At 37.5% G+C, this 22689-nt stretch overlaps 3 protein-coding genes across 4 annotated transcripts; 1 reads left to right on the top strand and 2 right to left on the bottom strand.

The window, feature by feature from the left end:
• Positions 1-1123: 1123 nt before the first annotated feature.
• rad54b (RAD54 homolog B) lies at positions 1124-16607 on the bottom strand. Its single transcript, XM_077213521.1, has 15 exons — positions 16488-16607; positions 14192-14366; positions 13673-13886; positions 9741-9872; positions 9080-9367; positions 8378-8540; positions 8080-8305; positions 7797-8004; positions 7567-7706; positions 5194-5496; positions 4958-5106; positions 4016-4277; positions 3575-3641; positions 3147-3347; positions 1124-1451 (listed from the first exon to the last, which is right to left on the bottom strand). Exons 2-15 carry the CDS (start codon positions 14363-14365, stop codon positions 1225-1227), a joined length of 2754 nt encoding a protein of 917 aa, XP_077069636.1. The 5' UTR covers position 14366; positions 16488-16607; the 3' UTR covers positions 1124-1224.
• Positions 10334-12510, bottom strand: LOC143722237 (fibrinogen silencer-binding protein-like). Its single transcript, XM_077213531.1, has 2 exons — positions 11980-12510; positions 10334-11157 (listed from the first exon to the last, which is right to left on the bottom strand). Exons 1-2 carry the CDS (start codon positions 12375-12377, stop codon positions 10578-10580), a joined length of 978 nt encoding a protein of 325 aa, XP_077069646.1. The 5' UTR covers positions 12378-12510; the 3' UTR covers positions 10334-10577.
• A 68-nt stretch (positions 16608-16675) lies between the features above and the next one.
• On the top strand, positions 16676-22684 carry rnf41l (ring finger protein 41, like). Of its 2 annotated transcripts, XM_077213545.1 has the most exons (9): positions 16676-16814; positions 17832-17946; positions 18085-18193; positions 19565-19771; positions 19900-20039; positions 20450-20476; positions 21733-21895; positions 21987-22107; positions 22178-22684. In XM_077213545.1, exons 4-9 carry the CDS (start codon positions 19566-19568, stop codon positions 22427-22429), a joined length of 909 nt encoding a protein of 302 aa, XP_077069660.1. In that variant the 5' UTR covers positions 16676-16814; positions 17832-17946; positions 18085-18193; position 19565; the 3' UTR covers positions 22430-22684. The 2 variants fall into 2 exon arrangements, with proteins under 2 accessions (XP_077069660.1, XP_077069668.1); XM_077213553.1 differs by having other exon boundaries at positions 16681-16814; positions 17832-17902; positions 21987-22319.
• The last annotated feature ends 5 nt before the right edge of the window (positions 22685-22689 follow it).

Here is a 22689-nt window from a genome sequence, read left to right as displayed (position 1 = left end):
AGTTGCTGGGATCTCATCATCACAGCATGGACAGTGTCAGGATCTCAAGAGGCTGCTTATACACAAGTGTCTGACTAACACGCCATCTTCAACACTCATACTCTCCACCAAAGATATAGACGCACACGGAAAGACTATATCTGACTCACGCGTTAGATCACAGCAGAATGATTTATCACAGCCCCATTTAAACCTTGAAACATTGTCAATGAACAACGCCAGCAAACGTGCACCCAGGTTAGTTTGGTTAATGAGTCACGGAGACTAGCTCATCTACTGCTGGTGACTGTTGTGCCTCACTGCATTCGTGATTGCTGTCATTTCTGTAGTCAGTGTTTCTGTTACTAAAGGTGACAATGGACAGATTTAGCTAGAAGCTGCATTAAATGAACCATCTGTGCAATCAATGTAATCCAGCAAAGCATCATGTTCAACGGTTCTCCTATTCAGATGGAACAAGCCTTGTTTTGGAAACATTTAAAATAAACCATCCACATTGTAAAAACTATGGTGATAATAGGGGGAAATAATGTAATAAACTAGAGGATATAGGACACCACCTATTTAATCAATGGGTTCATTATCAATGCAACATCTGCATCCATAAACACCAAAGAACAAATTAAACCAATGGTTAAAACCAATACAAATTATTATATTTAGGATAAATTAATTGTGGAAACTGGATGTTCTCAGTCAGGATTATACTGGACACAGGACTTGAAGCTAAAACCCCCAGTTTCACAGAAAAGGCTTAAGTCTAGTCCCAGACTAAAATGCATGTTTAAGCTGTTTTAACTGAAAAGCAGGCACTGACATATCTTAAAATACGTCAGTGCCATTGTTTTGTCTCAAGATGCACACCAGTAAAGTTTTTCTCTAAGGCATGTTTATAAAAGCTACTTTATAAAAGCTACAATGTAGCTTATTATTAAATTAAGGCCTAATTCTGGCTTAATACAAGCCCTGTCTGTGAAACCAGAACCTAATGTGACAGTATATCTCCCTGACAGATGCTGGTGCCATATCTGATTATGTTATTACTCTATCAGCAGGTTCCCTAAATGGACACAAACACAATTCCTTGTGTAGACAGCTGAAAAATAAGAACAATGTTAAAAGATTTATTAAAAGAAAAAAATTTATTGTTCAAACATACAGGAGTATTTACACAGCGTGAGGGCAGTTGGTTGGTATATAATTGTCTTTGAGAAGAGGAAGAGTTTAGACAATTGTTTGGGATTTAGAAGTGGTGCTTTGAAAGGCATATGAGATGTGGTTACGGGCATGATTTAGGTAAATATCATTATATGATTCAACAGCTCCAGAAAAATGCCTCCATTGCATGAGCTCGGACATGCTGACTCGTTGCGGTAATGACACTGTGCTGTCGGCATGGCGGCCCAGCTGACATGCCCTTCCAGTCTCCTCGTTTATCTCCTTCACAAAACCTGGCACAAATATATGCAAATTAATTAATTATATATATATTTAAAAAAAAAATATATATATATATATATATATACACGCACACACACATACACAGAATTTAAGTCAAGACAATCTGCTGAAGTTCAAACTAAGCATCAGAATGAAGAAAACTGATTTAAGTGACTTTGAACATGGCATGGTTGTTGGTGCCAGACAGGCTGGCGTGAGTATTTCAGAAATTACTGATCTACTGGGATTTTCACACTCAACCATCTCTAGGGTTTACCGAGAATGGTCTGAAAAAGTGAGCGGCATCCAGTGAGCGGCAGTTCTGTGGGGAAAAATGCCTGGTTGATGCCTGAAGTCTGAGGAGAATGGCCAGGCTGGTTCAAGCTGATAGAAAGGCAACAGAAACTCAAATAACGACGCATTACAACCGAGGTCTGCAGAAGAGCATCTCTGAACGCACAACACATCGAGCCTTGAAGCATGTGGGCAACAGCAGCAGAAGAGACACCAGTGCCACTGACAGCTAAGAACGGGTAACTGAGGCATTCACACAGGCTCACCATAAGTTGGACAAAAGAAGATTTGAAGTTTGGAAAATTGGACAGTATCCCCATCTTCTGATGGCTACTTCCACCAGGATAACGTGCCATGTCACAAAGCTCAAATCATCTTAAATTGGTTTCTTGAAAATGACAATCAGTTTAACATACTCGAATGTCCTCCAGTCACCAGACATCAATCCAATAGTGGTGCAGGTATGACGCCAGAACCCAGAAGTCTAATTCGCCGCTGGTTCCTTCCTTGGTTCCTTCCTTGGTTCCTGGGTTTTTCCATTTATAAGCAAAATAAAGCCTGTGGTAAACATAACTTGATGCAACTTTGTTGTTTTCTTCTACAACACACACTCACACCCCAATCTGTCAAAAACGTAAGTTTTCAAAAATGAACCACAGGCTTTATTTTACACAGAAATCAAAAAATTACCATTATGAAACCCCATTGGAAAATCTTGAAGGAAACAGCAGCAAAAATTCTTCCGGGCTCTGATGTCATACCTGCACCATTCTATAGAGCACCTTATGTGGTGGAACAGGAGATTCACATCATGGATGTGCAGCCGACAAATATGCAGCAACTACGTGAAGCCTTCATGTCAATAAGGACCAAAATCTCTGATGAATGTTTCCAGCACACATCAGCCCACGAAGAATTAAGGCAGTTCTGAAGGCAAAAGGCGGTCAAAGCCTGTACTAGCAAGGTTTTCCTAATAAAGTGGCCTGTGAGTGTAAATGAATGGCACTATGTATGTATACATTCAAAACTGAATTTCAGCAGCAATATAATTTTTTGTGGTAACTGTTATACCTTTTTTCCAGAATGCATTGATAAATAGAAAGTTATTTGGAAAAGAAATCTAACATTATAAATGTCTTTACTGTCACTTTTGAGCAAAATGTTCAACAAAATGACTCCAAACTTTTGAATGGTATTGTGTATGTATATGTAAAGCGTTATAATGTAAAGCCTTAGAACTAACTATTTTTGGGGCTTTTTCAGAAAATATTGATATATGTGACTGATTGCGCATTAATTAGTATATCTGAATTAATGATAACATTTTTTAATTGATTGATAGCCCTAATGGAGAATCATCTAGTTCCTACTTTATTTAATTCTGTTTAACTGATTTGTTTGCTTTTATTTACCTGCTGTATTTCCATCTCCAGTGCACTGGCAGTCCAGTAGGTCATGTGTGAGGCAGGTTGTATTAGGGTCAAAACTGAAAAGGTCTCGTAGCTCCTCAGAAGAAAAGCTAATATGATCCGCTTTTTTGGTCAGGTCCACCACTGTCCCAGAAAGCCCCTGTTTACTCACCTGCCTCTGATAGATCTTCTCTTCTATGGAACCTATAAGAGACACATGCACACTACTGAAGGCCAAAATCATGTGCAAGCCCATAATCAAATACAATAATTTTTTTGTGTGCTTTATGATTGATGAAAGCCAGCAAGATGTTTCAGGTCAAGTACTTCTTTATATTGCACAGTCATAACAAACAGGATAATTATCAATCAAGAGACTCGATACTGAGATGATACTCATTTTCTGGGAACTTTACAAATGTTTTCGTTACCTGTTGTTAGAAATCTGTAGATGTGAACTGTTTTCTTCTGTCCATCACGCCACACACGTGCCATGGCCTGACATATGAATATCAATAAAAATTTAGATGATTGAGTCTTATAAAACGAGAGTCATCACTCAAAGCTCACAGAAAGCATTTGTCATGGCAGTAAAACAAAATAATTGTGACACGCATTCACACATACTTGAGAGAGAATGTGATGATTTACAAATGGGGCTGAAAAGGATTTTTTTTGTATTCACTGCCACCTTGTGGTCTTTATTAAAGGTGCAACTAAGACAAGCATGTGGATTTAAAACAAAAGTTTAAACTGCTCTCAAAACAATGAATTGCATTATATCTGCTTTTGTGTAATACCATATTGCATATAGTGATTTATTGTTGCTTTGCAGTGTTGCATGGCTATGTGTAATGTGGAAGTCCACTGACCTGTATATCATTGGCAGGGTTCCAGTCCATATCATATAAAACAAGATGAGAGGCACCAATGAGGTTTAGCCCCACTCCTCCAGCCTTGGAGCTGAGTAGCATCACGAAGTTGGGTGAGTGCGGGCTGTTGAAGGAATCAACAATTCGTTGTCTCTGGGCAACAGGTGTCTGTCCATCGAGCCGACACCATTTATAGCCTATTTGATCACAGACATCCTGCAGCAAGTCAAGAGTCTGTGTGTAGTTGGACACCAAAACAGCCCTAAGTAGAGAAAGACCGCGAGACAAAAATGCACATGAGTCTCACACTACACGCATCAATATAATGGGCACTTTTTTGGACTCAGTCACAACAAAGATTGCACGTTTTGGTGGTCAAACTGGGTTTTCTTACATAATATATTATAAAATAATAAATTATAATATAACATTTGTAAATAATAATTGTTTTTTATAAAGTGCTTAAGCACTCAAAACTATAATTAAATATATCTGTTTACATGTACTTTTATGTTATTTAATTTGTAAAGTGCATTGAGCACACAAAATGCATTATACTATATTTCATGGTTATCGTATTCAATTCTATCTTTTCCACATTTTTTTCTGACTAAATTGTATGTTCTTGAGTGTATATTGCTACTGTGAAATGGAAATTTCCCTATTGAGATTAAAAAGTATTTTCTTATCTTCAAAACTGTTATATAAAGTAAAACTTACTCGTAACCTGATTGAATTGCAAGTCACTTTTGTTAATGTAACCTGAAATTAGTGGTGCCAAAATATAATTTTTACAAAGCCACTGATATGAAGTTTTCATGCTGCGTGTACATCATTTAAACATAAAAATCAGATTTGTTGTTCTAGTCATTTCTTGATATGAAAACCTAGGAGTAAACCTTTCAAATGAAATGATGTCTAATGACGAACTCTATGTGGTACCTGTCTGTTCGATTGACATGCTGTATCGCCGACAGCAGGTCTGTTAACACTAGAAGTTTCCCAGAGTCTGCAGTGCCGAAGGCACCAGTGGAATATCCCTCAGGAAAGAGTTCCATAATTCCGTCCTCATTCATATCATCTGATTTTGCCTGAAGTAGATACCACAAAACATAATTAAAAAGCAGAAATATTTAGATAAAGAACATGACACAGATAAGTACCAGCACCTATTGTACCTGTAGAGTGTTGTAGAGCAGCCCGGGGTGGTTGCAGAGTTTCTTGAGGGCGTTGATGCATGCGAGGTGTGGGCTGTTTGTGTAAGTGTGTGTGCTGGCACCAGAGAGGCAGGCTCTGATGGGCCGTGTGGCCAAAAGGACTCCATACAGACGCATCTGGAGCTCGGTGGGTTTGCAGAATACGGTCCACTCAATCCGTTCTGATAAATACTGATTAATGATCTCCTGAGTGCGGCGTAATGTAAACACACCTGTTAGACGAAAGAGCTCAGCGGCACGTTCCTCTCCAATACATCGCTCTTCCTGAAACAGTTCAATGCACAACATACCACACCAGCTGATGAATACAGACACACAGTTGGGGGTACATTTTAAGGAGATTTGCTCAAGAATGTTGAAGAGACTTTTTTATCTATTAGTATCAGACAGTCAGTATTGGATATTTAATAGTAAATGCTCATTTTCCTTATTTTTACATTTACATTTTCACCATGTAACACGTTAAAGTAAATCTTTAAAAATACTAATCAATTAATAACACTATTAAATGAAATATTTAGCAAATATTCCAAACGAATATCAATTTTCATACGGTATATTATAGTTATGATGCTTAAATTACAAATCTATTTTTTTTTAATTACTGAAATTTCGTCAGCCGAAAGTTACTGGCCGAAAACAGCATTTTCAATTTTTGTCTAAAAGAGAAAAAAGGCCAAAAATATAGCTGCCCACAGCTTCCAGTGCTCAGGTAAGTCTGAACAGGTGTTGTGCCAAATTTTGACTGTCTGTCAAATTATTACCCCCCTTGTTGAAGTTGCTAACTGATTGCCTAATACTACTACTACTAATAATAACTTTATTTTGTATAGCGCTTTTAAAAGTCAATTCTCAAGTTTACAACCCTAAAAAAAATGTAAAAAGTAATAGTAAGCCCATGTTATACATCACATAAACAACCACTGAAATCATCACCCAAATGCTTCCTTAAAAAAAAAAGTTAATACTAAACCCACCTCTAATCCTAACCCCTCCCACACAACTAATTGTAAACCTATCAATACTAGGGGGGTAACAATTTAGCAGGGGTCACAATTCGGCGAAACCCCGGCACTCAGTGTGCTCTGCTCAATAGCTGCGTTTCCACTGTCAATTTTCCACTGTTTCCACCATTTAGGTCATTATAAAATAAAGCAACTCCAGTTTTTCGGGAGCTTCCTCTGACTGAATATATAAATGTATTGGGACTGTCACTGGATATCACTTGTTTCCAGTGACTTCTTTCTGATTAGTTTTCTGATAAAACTTCCATTTGTTGGTGACATTATGGCTTTTGTGTGACGTTGTTCCAGACAGGCGTGTTTTAGCAGTGTGCTGCGGAGCTTCTGGCCTAATGGTGGAAATGCAGCATGGTTTTGGGCTCGGTGCTACAGGTCCGAGGCTATTAACCCACTACGGCCCATTTAAAGCCCTGGCTCGATAGTGGAAAAGTGGCTTGTTCAACTCTGTGAGTGCGCTCTCTGTTCAGTCGCTCACGGCCCAAGCGAACATCCTGCACATGCTCTGATGATAATAGTTTTGCAGGACTATGCATTGTTTGGATAGAGTTAAATCTGATTCTGTTGCATAGAAAGAATGAAGAATAGTTTATTTATATTTAATATTTAAATATATATTCTCTGTCTTATTTTGGTATTACTTAAAATAAAAGTGTGGTTATATAATTTTATTGGCTTGTATTTTCTAAATTCAGATTCAATTAAATTACTGAATTTAATTAAAACGTTTATTAATACAATCATACTATAACAAATAATTTAAAATAAGAAATTAATAATTATTTTAAAAAGTCATTTTCGGTTTCGGTTTTCGGGCAAGTGCATCCAGAGTTTTCAGTTTGCATCCCTAATAGTACCTGTCAAAAGTTTACAAACATTAAATTTTTTTTATGTTTTTAGAAGAAGTCTCTTATGCTCATCAAGGCAAAAAATACAGTAAAAACAGTAGTATTGTGAAATATTATTACAATTTAAAATAATTATTTTTTGTTTTAATACATTTATCCCTCTGATGACAACATGAATTTTCAGCATCATTACTTCAGTCTTCAGTGTCACATGATCCTTAAGAAGTAATTCTAATATAATTTATAAAGAATCTAATTTTAATGATTTGGAGCTCAGGTATCATTTATTTTTCTAATTCTTATCATCAGTGTTGAAATTAGATGTGCTGCCTTATATTTATGTGGAAATGGTGATACTTTTTTCAGGATTCATTGATGAAGTTCAATGAACAGCATTTACCACAAATGCACTGTAGTTACTAAATATATCTATATCATACATAACATGAAAAAAATGATCTTTTAACCTCGTTGCAGGTGGGCTGGCGAGATCTGAGAATGGGCTCTTCATAAATCTTCCTGTAGGCGGAAGATGTTCCCAGAATTCCTGGATTTACAAACTCTACGATGGAATAAAACTCCTGCAGGTCATTCTGCACTGGAGTTCCTGTTAAATTAATAATTACAGTTGTTTTGAACAATTACATAATGTTATACTACTACACTAATAAAAGTGTGTTTGTTTTAAATAGAAAACCTGTTAATATAAGACGGCGGTCACATGAGAGCGCTGTGAGTGCGCTGGCCGTTTTGATGTTGCTGTTTTTAAGGCGATGACCCTCGTCACAGATGAGCACTCCAAAATCCAGCTCTTTCAATCGGTCCACAGAGCGCAGCAACATCTCATAACTGATCACCATGACGGAGCAAAGAGGAGAAGAGGCAAAGTCCTCCACGCGGTGATCCTACAGAGACAACATACACTGTTAATCCTCTTATAGTCATCCGTCTAAATGACACAAACAGCCACACATACACACCTGGTCCACAGTGTAAACACTAATCCTCTCCCTGCCCAGCCACTTATTGAACTCAGCAGCCCAGTTCTTGACCAAACTTCCTGGACAAACCACAAGTGCCCTCTTCAGTACAGGCCGCCCACCGTAGGGGCCTTGTCTCAGTAGTGTCCACAGAACACAAACACACTGCAGTGTCTTCCCCAGTCCCATCTCATCTGCCAGAATAGCCCCACAGCGGCCAGCAAGTCTGCAACACACATACATGTGCAAAAAAGTGCATATTTAAGAACACTCTGACTACAGATAAACTCTTATTTACCTCATTCCCGTTAAGCATTCATAAAGGAAGACCACGCCCTCTCTCTGATGTGGCCGCAGATGATTGGTCAAGTGGGGGTCGATGACCACATCCACCAGGGGAGAACCAGATTTATTATACAGCCACTGGTGATCAGTTGTCGGTCGTGGCATCACCAGGGCGCCTATAGGGACAAAGCAGGACAAATATAGATATATTTTAAAAGACCACCAAGATGTTTAGATTGCTGTTAATATGCAGACGAAGCTTAAGCCTAGTCCCAGACTAAAATGCATATTTGAGTTGTTTTAACTGAAAGCAACTTGCACTGACATATCTTAAAATATGTCAGGGCCATTGTTTTGTCTCAAGATGTACATCAGTAATGTTTTTTTCTAAGGCATGTTTATAAAAGCTACTTAAATGTCCTAATTGATCTAAGGCCTAATCCTGGCTTAATCTAAGCCCTGTCTATGAAACTAGGCCATAATCTTCAAGGGCAAATGTATATGCTAAGTAATGTAACTGGAAGTTTTAAACATTTTTAATCATCTTTTAGTTTCATTAATTTATTTTATTTGAAATGGACTTGTAGAAGTAGAATAGAATTTAATTTTTTTTTTTAAATATTAATATTCAATTTATCAATCATTATAAAGACATAAAAGGACATGAATAATTGTAAAACTGACAAATGCTGTATTAGTTGAGCATGTGCTGTACCTGGTGTGTTAGGGTTATGTCTGGGTTTACAGATCGGTTTGTCAGGTTCAGAATCTGTAAGTGCACCTCCCTTGAGCGCTGGTTTGGTAAAGGATTTGGACACTGGGTGATATACAAGAGCCTTCAAGACCGTTTCTGTAGAAGTCTCAACAACAGCATCTTGGAAACAACGGCCTTTGGCGTAGTCCTCATTGGAAATGACCCCCATGACCTCGATTTGTTTCCCTCCCACCATAAGAGTCTGACCCTCACACAAGCTCTCCAGCTCTGATGCCTTGTAGCCTGAACCTAACAGAAAAACACTGATTCAAAACACACATCTACACAGGCTGAATAATTATTATCATGATCTGACCGATATCCAATAAAAGGCCAATTGTATTTTTATCATTTTAAACAATAAAAAATAAAACACTTAAATCAATCGTTTTAATTCTTTAAAAGTGAATTTAGGCATCACAAAATTAGAATGCACAAATAGACAAATGGATATTACGAGATTTGCTAAAGAAAAATTACATTTAAGAGTGTTACTAACTTAATATTTTTAAAAAACTTTCAAGCATTAGATGACAAAAAAGAAGAGGGGAAATGAACATTCAAAAAACATTCACAAAATCAACTCCAAAAGTATTGCTAGAATGTGCTGTCATAGGCTAACCTCGTCCAATGTCCCGCCCCTCCATGTCTTTGAGGACAACAGTCCGCCCTCTGGCAACTAGCACAGCATCGCCTTCCCAGCGCTTATGCTTCCTTGATGACGCCTTGCACCACATTACACTATAGTAGTGTGCTTTAAAATAAACAAATAAAGGATCAGCAATAAAACCACAACATAGAAATAGCCTACATCATAGAGAATGTTCTACTGATTAAAAAAAATCAATAAATAAGAAATGTGCTTGTGCTTTTGTCTTGTCAGACTATATAATTACACATCAGGTGACAAACAGTGGCATAAAAATAATTTACATGTTCATTTGCAAGAATTTCACACAATTCATGTGCCCTCGTTATCTACAAAAACATTAGCTTTCTCTACCCCTCAAAATGACACCTCTTCTCTGATGATGTGCGCATCTTTCCATTTCCATTTCACGCTGGCTTTAAATAATTGTATTATATTGTAAATAAACACACAAATGAAGTCCACACAAACACCTCGACTGGGAAGATTCTCATTCATAGCTTTTGCTATGTAACACTTCCTGTGTGACAAAGGAAAGATAAAAGGACTGGCTTAAACAGAGATTAAAGCAATTATGAATTTATTAGCGAATACATACAAAATAATAACATATTTTCTTCTTCAATATGGGCATTCACACATTAAAAACTTTAATTCCTACAACAAATATCAGAAACAATCCTTGTACAAATGTCGATTGAATACAAAATCTGTACAAACAAGAAATAACTACACAATCAATTCTGCTTATTTTGACTTCATATTAACAAGTTCCCTTGTGATACACTTTCCAATCCGACACCGTACGTGTCACACCAATGGCAATCCTTGGCGTAGTCTGGCCGCCCTCAATTTCTCCACTTTGACCCTTGACCGGAGAAGCTCCTCCTCCAACTGTTGCTTTCTCTTAAGCCCCTCCCTCTTCTCCTCTAGATATAGTCCAAGCTTTCTGTGATTAGCCAGTAGCAGCTCATGCTCCTCCCTCATCATTTGCAAAGCTTCTGCCTCAAAAATAGGATTTTTGAACACCGCCCTCCCCCTAAGATACGCGCTCCTCCTGGTGCCGAGGGCCGACGGTGAGGGCGGCAGGTGTACGGAGGAGGGGCACGGAGAGAGAGAGGCCGTGTACACATGGGAGGCTAATTCCTCCTCGTCTTCCTCCTCTTCCACTACTTCACTGTCCCTCTCGTTCTGTCCGTGGTGGGCCTGACTGCCCGGGGTGGCGATGGTGACAGGTGAACCGAGGGATGTAATCAAGTGGATATCAGGAGGCGGTTTCACATCCTCCGTCTCCACCCTCACAACTGAAACATGCGGATAGTCCGACAACGCTGGGAGGGACAGGCTGCTGCCCGGCTGCTCTACTGGAGAATTCCTCTTGAACTGAAGCCTAGCACAGACACATACACATGATTCATAAAAAATTCATAAAATTGAATTTTGAACATGATTCATAAAAATGTGCTGACAAGAGCTTTGATGAATTTTGGGAAAAATTATCAGATTTAAACCAATAACATATCAATCATCTGATTCAGCTAGCGGATTCAAAAGAATATGATCATGTTCATCCACAGCTCTCAGCTGGATTGGACACGTGGTCTCAATAGAAAGAAAGACCTGTTGTTTTGTCAACAATAGAAAGCCTAAGATAGAGGAGACATGGAGATGGCAGTGCAAAGTAACTCCTCTGCACGGCACACTATGGCAAACCTAGCATTAACGCAGCATCGGAAATACGGTTAATGACATCCAAATCCCCTCAGTACTGCAGCTTACCTCTGGCACAGGACAGAGTGAAAGGACAGCGAGTGTGTGACTGCAATGTGTGCTTTGATCCGTTAAGATAAAATAAAACTAGCAAAGATGTTTAAATGTCTCAAAATGAGTCTAACAATATTGCTAAACTCACACTAGGCTGAGTGTGACGATTAACAGCAGCCAAAGAAAAAACCTGGGGAAAATGTATGTGAAGATATCCAAAGAAAATGAAATCAACATTTAATAGCCAATTTCATCTTCACAGAGATGACAATTAGAAATCTATAGGTAGGCTATCTTTAGAGTATGCTTTTATGCATTTACCTGCACAAACTTGTAATTGGTTTAAATTTTCCATTGGGTGATAATGTTTTTGAAATGTAGATGCACCTGATAATGTGGGAGTTCCATTTTTGTGTGTGCATGTGCGTATCTGCATGCGCAATCTTACCTGTGGAGTGCGCTCGGCTCTTTGTCCCCTACGTGAAACAGCTGTGGAATCATCTCCATGATGCGCTTGGTTGGCTCCGAGATGCGGCCCCGGTACTCGGGCTGGGCGTGGCTTCGATGCAGAACTTCCTGCTTGGCACTTTCTTTAAGACGCTTATAGAGGGTCCGAAGACCCTGTGCCGTTCTGGGGGGTCTCTCGCCTCCTAAACTATTATAGCGTTCTGCTATGCTGTCCCAGCATCGGTTTTTATCCACAATCACGGCATGTTTGTTGGTGTGTTCCTCCAGAATGCGTATGTGAGGCTGAACCAGCCGCAGAAGATCCAGTTTCTCAGATAGGGTGAAGTTGGAGGAGCGGGCTTTGCCGACCATGCTGTTAGTCATGAATAAGGTAGACATCCTGCTTTTAGGCTGGTCTCAATGCTTTAGGTTTGATCTTCTTCTCCTCTTTTCCCTGAGCAGTGTGTGTCTGTCTTTCTCTACTCACTTGTGTGAGCAGGCTGCTGTACTGCTTGTCTCAGTTAAACAACACACACATGCACAAACTGGCTCGTAAGAAAAAGAATCAGGCTTAACTAGGCCAGCCTCGATTAGGCCCACGCCTACCCGGGGAGGGCTTTGCTGGAATTCCTTTTAGCTTAAGCTGACGCAGGTTCAGTAAAGCTGCTTAAGCCTGGCCTGACCTACATAACACACCCGACTACATTAGACTAGAAACACAGCGGGGCTCTCTTATGCCGCTGAAAACAGCGACATGTGTTTCATTTTTAGAGGGAAAAGACTGAAGGCGGGTTTTAGAGCGTGTTATTATATTTTGACCGCGTCAAGTCCGTGTTTTGACAGCATAGAGCCAGTCCGCGCGACTGCTGAAACGGCAAAGAGAAACATTAAACTGCCGTCTAATGAGCTCGCGCCACAACTCGCGCATTATGTGCAGACCGTTTGTGTGAGAGAGAACTGTTTTAAAGACAACAGTTGCTATATTTTCCAAGCTGACACACACATGTACTACAGTTAACAGTGTGCAGGAAAACTCTCCCTTTAATCTGTGCGCGGCACGAATACTATCACACGTCTGTCAATCAAGAGGACCGTGTGCACGGATTGGTTAGTTTCACTCAAAGCCTAAGTTAAAGGAGGGGGATAGAGAAGCCGTGCTGTACTAGTTTTGGTTTAAGTTTTGGACCAAGTGCATTTCCTCTTTCTGAATCGGAGTTGTATAGTGTTCGACTAATATGATTCAAGCAACTTGTGCGACATTCTAAAATATCAACGAGAAAAGGTTCGCAAGATCACACGAAACAGACCCATATAAAGTATTTGCTATCATTACGATCGCCCATGCAACGCTGTATTTAAGAGCGCACATCTAAGTATTGTTTGTGTGCATTTAGTCTAATTAAAAAAAAAAGATTTTTTTTCTTGGAGTCCAAGTTTAAAAACAACAACAAGTAATGCATTACTCGTTGTTACCAAACGAAAAAAACTTTTATTAAACCCTAACTAGACTGAAAAGTCTGTTTGACATTCATTGAACAATAGATATTTATTCATGATAGATATTTAATCCTTTCAATCTCACTCTCTCTCTCTCTCTCTCTCACACACACACACATATATATATATATATATATATATATATATATATATATATATATATATATATATATATGAATTTGACTGCTGTATCTTACCAGCAGTTGTGCAGTTTGCAAGAGTGTTTGGCTGTATTGAGCAGCTGTCTTTATCAGCTGATTGTTCAGGTTCAACACACTCAGGTGAAGACCCGAGGCTGTTTTCCTTACATTCTCCGAGAGGAACAGCACTTAGGACCCTGGCCAAAGCCTTACTGCCCAATGGAGCATTAGACACAACTGGAGAATCTTTACTACTCAAACACCTCTGGACCTGCAGGGAGAAATAACTTTCAAAACACACAGCAAAGGAAAACAAACCCTAACAATGATGAAGCAAAATGCACCTACTGCACCTTTTCGATCACAATGTTATACATAACTGCATTATTGTCATGATACAGATGAAAAAACTTGTTGTAATAATATACACAATTAACCTGAATTGACACTATGAATAGCAGCACATTAAGATATTATCAGTCACATATAAATTATGTACATAATCAGAAACATTGCATAAAAAGTCATTGTGACCATTTTTTAATCATTCTCTTGTTTTGACTTATTCATTTTAACCTTATTGAGCAGCAAATTTCCCAAAGCAGGTGTTGGTGGTGGTGACGGTAGTGATGGTTCTGGTTGGGGTCCCGATAAAGATGGTGCATCATTCCTCGCTGGCCCCGGTGCCATAAACCTGGGTTTCTTAGCAGCATTGCGACAGATCTGACTCGGAGCTCCAGATCTACGCATTCTATCAATGAAGACATGCATACTACTTTAGCTAAAGCACTATGCCGTAATAAAACCATGAAACCTCAAAAGGTCAGTTTAAAGGGATAGTTTACTTTCTTCTGTAATTTTATCATACTCCTTTAAGTCATTTTGAGGAAGAAATATTGAAAAAAATAAGAAATGCATTCACTACCCCAACAGTTTGTTCTCAATGATTATAATTTCAGATTTAAACAGAGCAGAGATAACACCAAAAATTATTAATGTTATTAAAATTAATTTATTCATTGTGCGTTTACACAGACATTTTCGGGGTGGTATAAATGCAATCTAATAACTATAAATGAAATAAAACAAAAACAAAAAAGTGTTAACATTTCATTCTTTCATTTTTATAAAACACCACTGATTGCAACTAATCTCATAATGTGTATCTTTATCTACTGTTTGTTGTCATAAACAACCAGTCAGTGTCTACACTATTTAAGTCTTGCAAACCTTAAATATAACATACAGTAAGGGTTCATAGTTCATTCATACAGTCCGACGTGAGGAAAGTAAATAAATCTCATTCAGCGTTTTTTTCATTAAAAATAACAGGTGTTGTGCTGAAATCGGTGAACTTGCGAACAGGGGGCGCTGTTCAGCAATTGTTCAGCACACATTACATTAGTGCAGAGTTAAAGCGGGATGATCAACGTCAGAGCCAAGAAGTGCTGTAAAAAAATGTTTCATGTCTTAGAGAGACACGTACATTAGACAAGCTAGATATTGTCATGACAATTGTCTGCTAATATTACTACTATGCAGGGTTTCGTTAAGAGTAGATGTTTTACAGTAGCGCTTGTTTTGTATAACCTATTCTGATTGTCTAATACATAGGCTTATCTTTATTCTTATTTCTATTTACTGTAATTACCCAATAATGTTGCAGATCTTATAGTTTGTTCCTTACAAATGTATTTTACTATGATATGATACAGTAGGCTATAGGGACACGGAATCTGACAAATCAAAATATGTTCGAAATATCTATGTTACCCCTCTTTATTTCATAACCCTATAATGTTTAAAGTGACTCATCTGATATGTCAGCTCCTCTTCATTATTATGTTTCTCATTTACACAAAAGTTGTCTGACATGTACCTACTATTAGTATTAATTGGCTTAATACTTTTCAAAAAGCTATAAGAACTCAAAAATTAAGCTTATTTTTATATAAGTTATATAAGTTATTCATATCAAGTTATTCATATCGTAATCTGCACTTCATAAAAAATACAAAATTAGGGATCCTAGGTAATCAGTGAAAGTGCTTTGTGGGATCAAAAGAAAAAGCAGAACTGAAATTAAAACATATGGGCCTGGTTTCACATGGCTTAGATTAAAACAAGATTAGGCCTTAGTTCAATTAGGACAAGTATATTTAATAAACATGCCCTAGAAAAAAACATTCCTACTTCCTAGTGTTCATCTTGAGGCAAAACAATGGTAACATTACTGGCATATTTTAACACAGGACTGTGTTGGGATTGAGGAGTTCCTTTGCCCAGCATGCATTTAACCTTTTAACTTTAAAATTCTTAGTGAGGTAATTCCATATCAACTCAATCAGAGGTCACCAAATTTAGATTTTGATTAAAAAAGAATTCTGGTGAAAGAAAATGAAGAAAGACAAATTATTAAATGTCACGGATGTATATTGACACAGTAATCCACTAGTATTCTGTAGAGCGAGGGTCAAAATGACCATTTTCGCGAATATTGGCTGAACAGCGACCTCTGGACACAGTTTTATGCACAACACCTGGTCAAAAGAGTCATTCGTTCAAGAATCGGACTACGCTGGTCGGGCTGTATAATCTAAAATGAACCGTTTTAGAAGGGAAAGAAGGTCATAGAGGTTTGGGATGGTAGACATGTAATAAACAATGACAAAATTGAATGAATGACATAATTTGGTGAACTAACTTACTCCTCAGGATATGTACGTTAACTGTTGTTAGCGAGCATCTGATGCTGTCGTTAGCGAAACCAAGTAAACAGCGTTGTGTACCTCAAACCTCCAATAATAGTCATATGTTGGCCTACTTCGATTTAGTATACTACTAGTAAACAGATAGTACAGTCAACGCTTACCTATTGTGTTTCTTCCTCGTCTGTTGTCAACTGTTAACCACTTTTCTTATTTTCAAAAATTCCCTCGAAAACCATCAAACTCGAGACAAGTCTTCCGCGGAAGTGACGTATCTTTACCGTGATTGGTCGAAACGTAACGTCACATAAAGAGGGTGGAGTGCAGGAGCTTATGAGGAGCAAAAATCAACAGTATAGAGAAGAGTGTCAAAGAAACCCGACAGTAAATATTGCCTGCAAAAATTTGATCTAACCCAGCAGAGGTAAATTAAGCAAATAAAGGAGACGTCTGAAAAATTTGATCCCTGTCAAGCATCACTTACCAACCAGGCAAGTACTAAGTGCAACCTTCACTATATAAACCCTTACTTGTTTTATTTTTAATTCCCTTACATTATACTAGCCTGACCATGTAGGTTATTGACGAACATTATACTTGCAAGCAGTACTTCACTGGGGTTTCCACATTTGAGGATATGTCAGGCTATTATTTTTTCCAGTTTTTTACTCTGGAAAAATATATATATAATTTTATTTTTTTTATGCTCAGCTCTAGAATATTTAGTAGTTGTTCTTTGCAAGTACAATTGATATAAAGTATTAAAATAAAAATATTTTAAGTTATGAATGACTGGAAAAGTCATGGGGAAATCATGGAAAAATTCATGTGAAAAGAAAAGTCAAAATGTGAAGGAACATTGACTTTAGTAATATTTTTATATATGCTGCCTGCTTGACTGTGATTTTATTTCATTTTTTATTTCAACTGTTTTAACTGATGCATGTGCACAGATGCACATCTGCTTGTGTTGTGCCAATGTTTTATATACCGCTGCATGTCTGAAAGTGAGGCTACAATGTAGCCATGTAGAAAATAATCCAATCAGAGTGTGGGAAAGCGTAATCCGGTGTAATCCCAGCACAGCCATGAAGAACAGAGTGAGAGTGCCCAGACATAAACACAGCAGCACAGACAAACATCCTCTTCTTCAAAAAAGAATTCATGATTATATAGTATTACCTCAACTGTGAATCTGTAATGGATTATGAATTTAACTGGAGCTCCACATTTTACAAAAGCAATCATTTAGTGTTAAATGCTCGAGCCACAAGCTGACACCCTGGATGTGATCAGTTGTGTTTCCCCTCACGTGGCCACACAGGTGCAGGAACACTTATACAGGTCACCTTTTAGTTTTAAGCTGTTGTTTTTGAGGAATCTGTACAGGATGACTGTAATTTCAGAAATTTCCTGTTGGATATGTAGGATATTTGTGTAATCAAATTTTTGTTATGTGGTCCCGGTGTGCCTCTCTCTGTGTGTGTATTTGTGTGTGGGGTTGCCAGGTGCTTCAGTCTCATTTGATCACAGCATGAACAAGAGTTTCCCAGAGGGTTTCCCTAAGGGATCTCGACGTGTGTTGTTGTGTTCTTGCACATTACTGTATGGTCTGTGGTACAGGTGAGAGTTGCTTAGCAAAGGTGCCTCATAAATAGCATTCCACACAATTGTATGCACATTAAAGGGTCTATTTCCTAGTATTGGCCTCAGATCCCTAGTGAATTTCTACACTCGTAACCCCAACCACTCATGTTTCAGTCCAACAGCTGCCACCTGGCTGTTTCTACGACAACTGACCAGACCACCTTCAACAACCACACCTGAGAGAAGGAGAGAGGGGGACAGAAGATACCACAGACTCTGTCAGGTAATGTTATATATATATATATATGTATATATATTTGCATTTGTTATGCTGTTAAGCATGCATTAATAGCCTGTATGTTTTGCCTTAAAAAATGTAAACGTCATTTACATAATTTTTTTATGTAAAATAAGTATTGTTAACTTTCAATGTTCAAAGATTTACCACGTTTAGCAAATATCTATTTATTTTAAAGTCAATAAAACTTTTTCTTACATTAAAAAAAGCATTGCAGTAAATCGCGCTGATTAAATCTAACGTTCGCTTATCATATCACGTCAAACCGTGCGAATTATACTTTGTATTCAAATTGTTGATGTTAACAACATCAGCATTGCATGACTACATTTAATATCTTTCCGATATTTATCCTTGTTTTCGCATGGGCCTGGTTGCAGTCTATTTTTTTCTGTAGCCACTCCGAAGTCCGAAGTCTTTTGCATTTTTCAACGGGTGAATCTCTTTTTGTCACTGGTGATTGTCGTTTGAACCTTTCTGGATTCGCCATCAAATTGATAAGTTTAATTATCAAGTGCTGTGAGAAAAGGCTATAAATCTCCACCTCCAACATCCTCACACGCAATATAGCCTACTAGCCTAAATCCACCAGTACCACTGGAATTAAAAACATTATTACAAGCTTACCGTTTTGAATCGAACTAGGGAAAGCAGATAGTTTTGAACACTGGCTGGTTATGTATTTGCTCAAAAAATTAGTTTGATAATTTAAACCCCAAAAAAGTTACGGACTGCAGCTTTAAGCATTGTTTTCCATTATATTAACAAACTTGTTATACCCATGAAACAACTTTGTTATTATAATTATTTAGGTAATATATATATATATATATATATATATATATATATATACTGTTAATATAAATTATGCTATTAACCTTACATTAATCGCCTTTAGGTTTAGTGACCTTAATGTAAAATAAATATTGTTAAATTTCAGTTTTCAAAAAATCTATTAATTTATTTAGCTGTAAAGTACTTTTTTAATTTGCTAAATGTCTGTTTTTTAATATTTAAGACATTTATTTTAAAATTATAAATGTGCAAAACATGTAATGTTTGTATTTTCTGTATTTAATTGTTGGATTCATCCATCCATCGGTCCATACTCTAAACTACTTATCCTCTGTAGGGTCGCAGGTGTTTTGTTAGATTTTAAAATTAAATTAAATTAGGTATTTTTCCCATTATAATAATGTAACGTCTTAACCATCGGGCATCTTTTTAGTTATTATAAGTATTTTACTGTGTGTGTGTGTGTGTGTGTGTGTGTGTGTGTGTGTGTGTGTGTGTGTGTGTGTGTGTGTGTGTGTGTGTGTGTGTGTGTGTGTGTGTGTGTGTGTGTGTGTGCTCTAGGATGGGCTACGATCTGGAGCGCTTTGTAGGCTATGTAAACGAGGGTCTGCTGTGCTGTGTATGTCGGGACGTGTTAGAAGATCCTCTGCAGGCTCCGTGTGAACATGCCTTCTGCAGCTCCTGCATTCATGGATGGCTCATCCACCATAACAGCTGTCCTGAAGACCGCTTGCCTTTAGACATCACACATCTACGCCCACTATTCAGGTACCACAGATATATTAAGCACCTGCATTTGCACAGAATCACTTCAGTTAACTAATGTAAATGGCATTCATTTTATTTAATCATGCCTCTTATATTTAAATGACATACATGTGTTTTGTGTGTTACAGATACATGAGGAATGATTTAGGAAGGCTGCAGTTGAGGTGTGTGTTCCGGCCACAAGGTTGTGAGGTTATATGTGCTCTGGAGTCTATTCATCAGCATGAGCAACAGTGTAATTATGCTTTGCTGAACTGCAGTAATGCAGGTACACATAAACAAGCATATATATATATCTATATATATATCTATATCTTAGTACCTGTACCCTAACTTTTTTGGCAGGGGACAGGTGGCTACTACCTCATTCATACATACAATACAAAGCGCAGTTGTAACAGCATATGAATGAGTGTTGTACCCTCAAGATAGAGCGCTTACTGCTGAGTAATCACGTTTTTAATTATTAATGAGGGACCCCCTCAGGCAGCCAATGAGGTGAAACGTTTATCTCAGGGTTAATACAATTGACCCTATTAATACAACTGTTCAGTTAATGAGCTAACAATGGCAGATTCTTGCACATAATAGATATGTATTAGTTTCCTTAAACCTAGTGCAGCATTCTCTAATCTTGGAAATATTTGTTTGTGTGTATGTATGTATTTAAATATGCAGGTGACGAGTACTTGTGTTACCGTTGTGGTAGGTGTTCTGTGTTTTATGTGTGTTTTGCTAACTATGTGTGTCTTTTTCTTTAACAAGCTTTTTTCCACTTTATACATCAAAATTTTATTAATTTATAATTTGTATTCAGATTTATAATTTGAAACAAATAAGTTTATTATTTCATATTTTAACTTCAGAAAGAAAATTGGCAATAATAGCTGGACATTATACAGTAATTATTATTATACAGCAAACTCAAAGACAGACATAAATTCATAAACACTTGCTGGAAACTTCGAGCATATACTTCCATTCAAAAGTTTGAGGATAGTAAAATATAAAGAAAAAAAAAACCTGTGATTTCGGGTTGGATTTTTTATTAATCAAATATGCATAAAATTTACCAAAAGGGAAAGTAAAAGCATGTATAATGTTGCAAAAGATTTCAATTTCAGAGAAATGCTGTTCTTCTGAACGGTCTTTTCATCAAAGAATCCAAAAAAAAAAAAAAAAAATTGTTTCTACATTAATATTAAGCAGCATAGCTGTTTTCAACATTGTTAATAATATAAAATGTTTCTTGAGCACCAAATCTGCATATTAGTATGATCACATTGGTGTCATAACAGGAATACATTTTTAAATACATTAAAAAGGAAACCATTATATAAAGTTTCACAGTATTATTGTTTGTGCTGTATTTTTGATTAAATAAATGTAGCTTTGGTGAGCATAAGAGACTTCTTTCAAAAACATTCAAAAAATCTTACAGACCCCCAACTTTTGAACAGTAGTGTATATTTAAAATTGGTATGAATTTATCATTTAGATAAAATAATATTTATATTTATCGTTTTAAATGTACAGTTTTTAAATTGATTTATTTATAAAAATATTACTATACATTTCATTTTCATCAAATGTTACGTTTCCTTCACAAAGACAATTGGCAATAACAGCTGGACATACAGTATAATTAAACAAAACACACAAAGGCAGTCATAAATTCATAAACACTTTTGCTGGAAAATGTTGGCATGCATGGGAAAACATTATTGTTTTGTAGTTTCCAACCCATTCTTACTGATGCTAGCAATACTATAAAATCATTTTTGCAATTTTGACAAATCCTCATTTGTCATCCAGCTAGATCATTTTAACCAGGGCCATCATTATTGATCAGCCCTGCTGGTTAGATGCTTTTTCAAATATTTTTCTCTGTGCATGAACATTTGTCTTGTGCCAGGTTTTCTTCTTTCTTTGTTGTTTAATGTTTCTCTGCAATCGTTCAGGCTGCCCAGTTCAGGTGTCGCGGCGCTCTCTGGAAGCTCATCTGTGTGTGTGTGAATACAGCAGTAGAGTTTGCACAAACGGCTGTGGATACACAATCCTAAACAATGAGGAGGCCCAACACAACTGTGTATCAGAGCTACGAGCTGAGCTGGACATGCTCAGGTAGAAACATTCTGCTGAAGTCATAACAATTGTGACCATGTAAATGCTGTAAGGTTAGAAAAATGTGTGTGTGTGTGTGATTATATTATAGGGCAGAATTAGACTGCAAAGTCGAAGAGGTGAGGCATGAAATGGAATCTCGCTTGGATTCCCAAAGACGACACATGGTGCAGAAGGAGAGTTTGCTGAGGAGTGAAGTGGACGAACTTAAGGTACGTACTTTTCACATCAACAGACTTTTTGTGTGCAGTAAATCACTGACAGGTGTGTGTTTGTGCAAAGGGCCAGCTGTCCCGCGTCATGTCAGATGTCCGCATTTTACTGGGTGCAGAGAGAGCTCGCAGACAAGAGCTAGAGAGGGCAGAGCTTGAGAAGGCAGAGCTTCTTGAACTTTTAAATAGGGAGGGGCTCAGACCAGCCACACCCTCTGAAGTTGTAGCCCCGCCCCCTGCCGAGGTGCCAAGAAAGCCAAGCCCACGAAGCCTAGCTTTGGACTGCATCAAAAGGAAGAATAGAGAGGTGACAGTTATCTGAGTTATCTGCTAATAGAAAACCACTACCTGGAACTCATCTTCTGAATAAAGCCCCATTATTGGATCTCCTCTGTGTAAACTGAATGAGTGCTATGAGATGGGATTAGGATTAAACCAAATTGTGTAGTAAAAAAAAAAAATTGTAAACAATTTTGTATGTTTTTAGAATTTGAGGTTTGTTTTCCTATTTAGAAAACAAAAGAGATGCAACAAATTCTGCTACATTTCTTGATAATAAAACAGTTTTGACAAATTACACTG

Source organism: Siphateles boraxobius, unplaced genomic scaffold (genome assembly GCF_051911475.1).
Source record: "Siphateles boraxobius isolate OS27281-9 unplaced genomic scaffold, OSU_SipBor_1 12, whole genome shotgun sequence".
In the NCBI taxonomy this organism is placed as follows: domain Eukaryota; kingdom Metazoa; phylum Chordata; class Actinopteri; order Cypriniformes; family Leuciscidae; genus Siphateles; species Siphateles boraxobius.
This window is presented reverse-complemented; position numbering and strand designations above follow the sequence as displayed.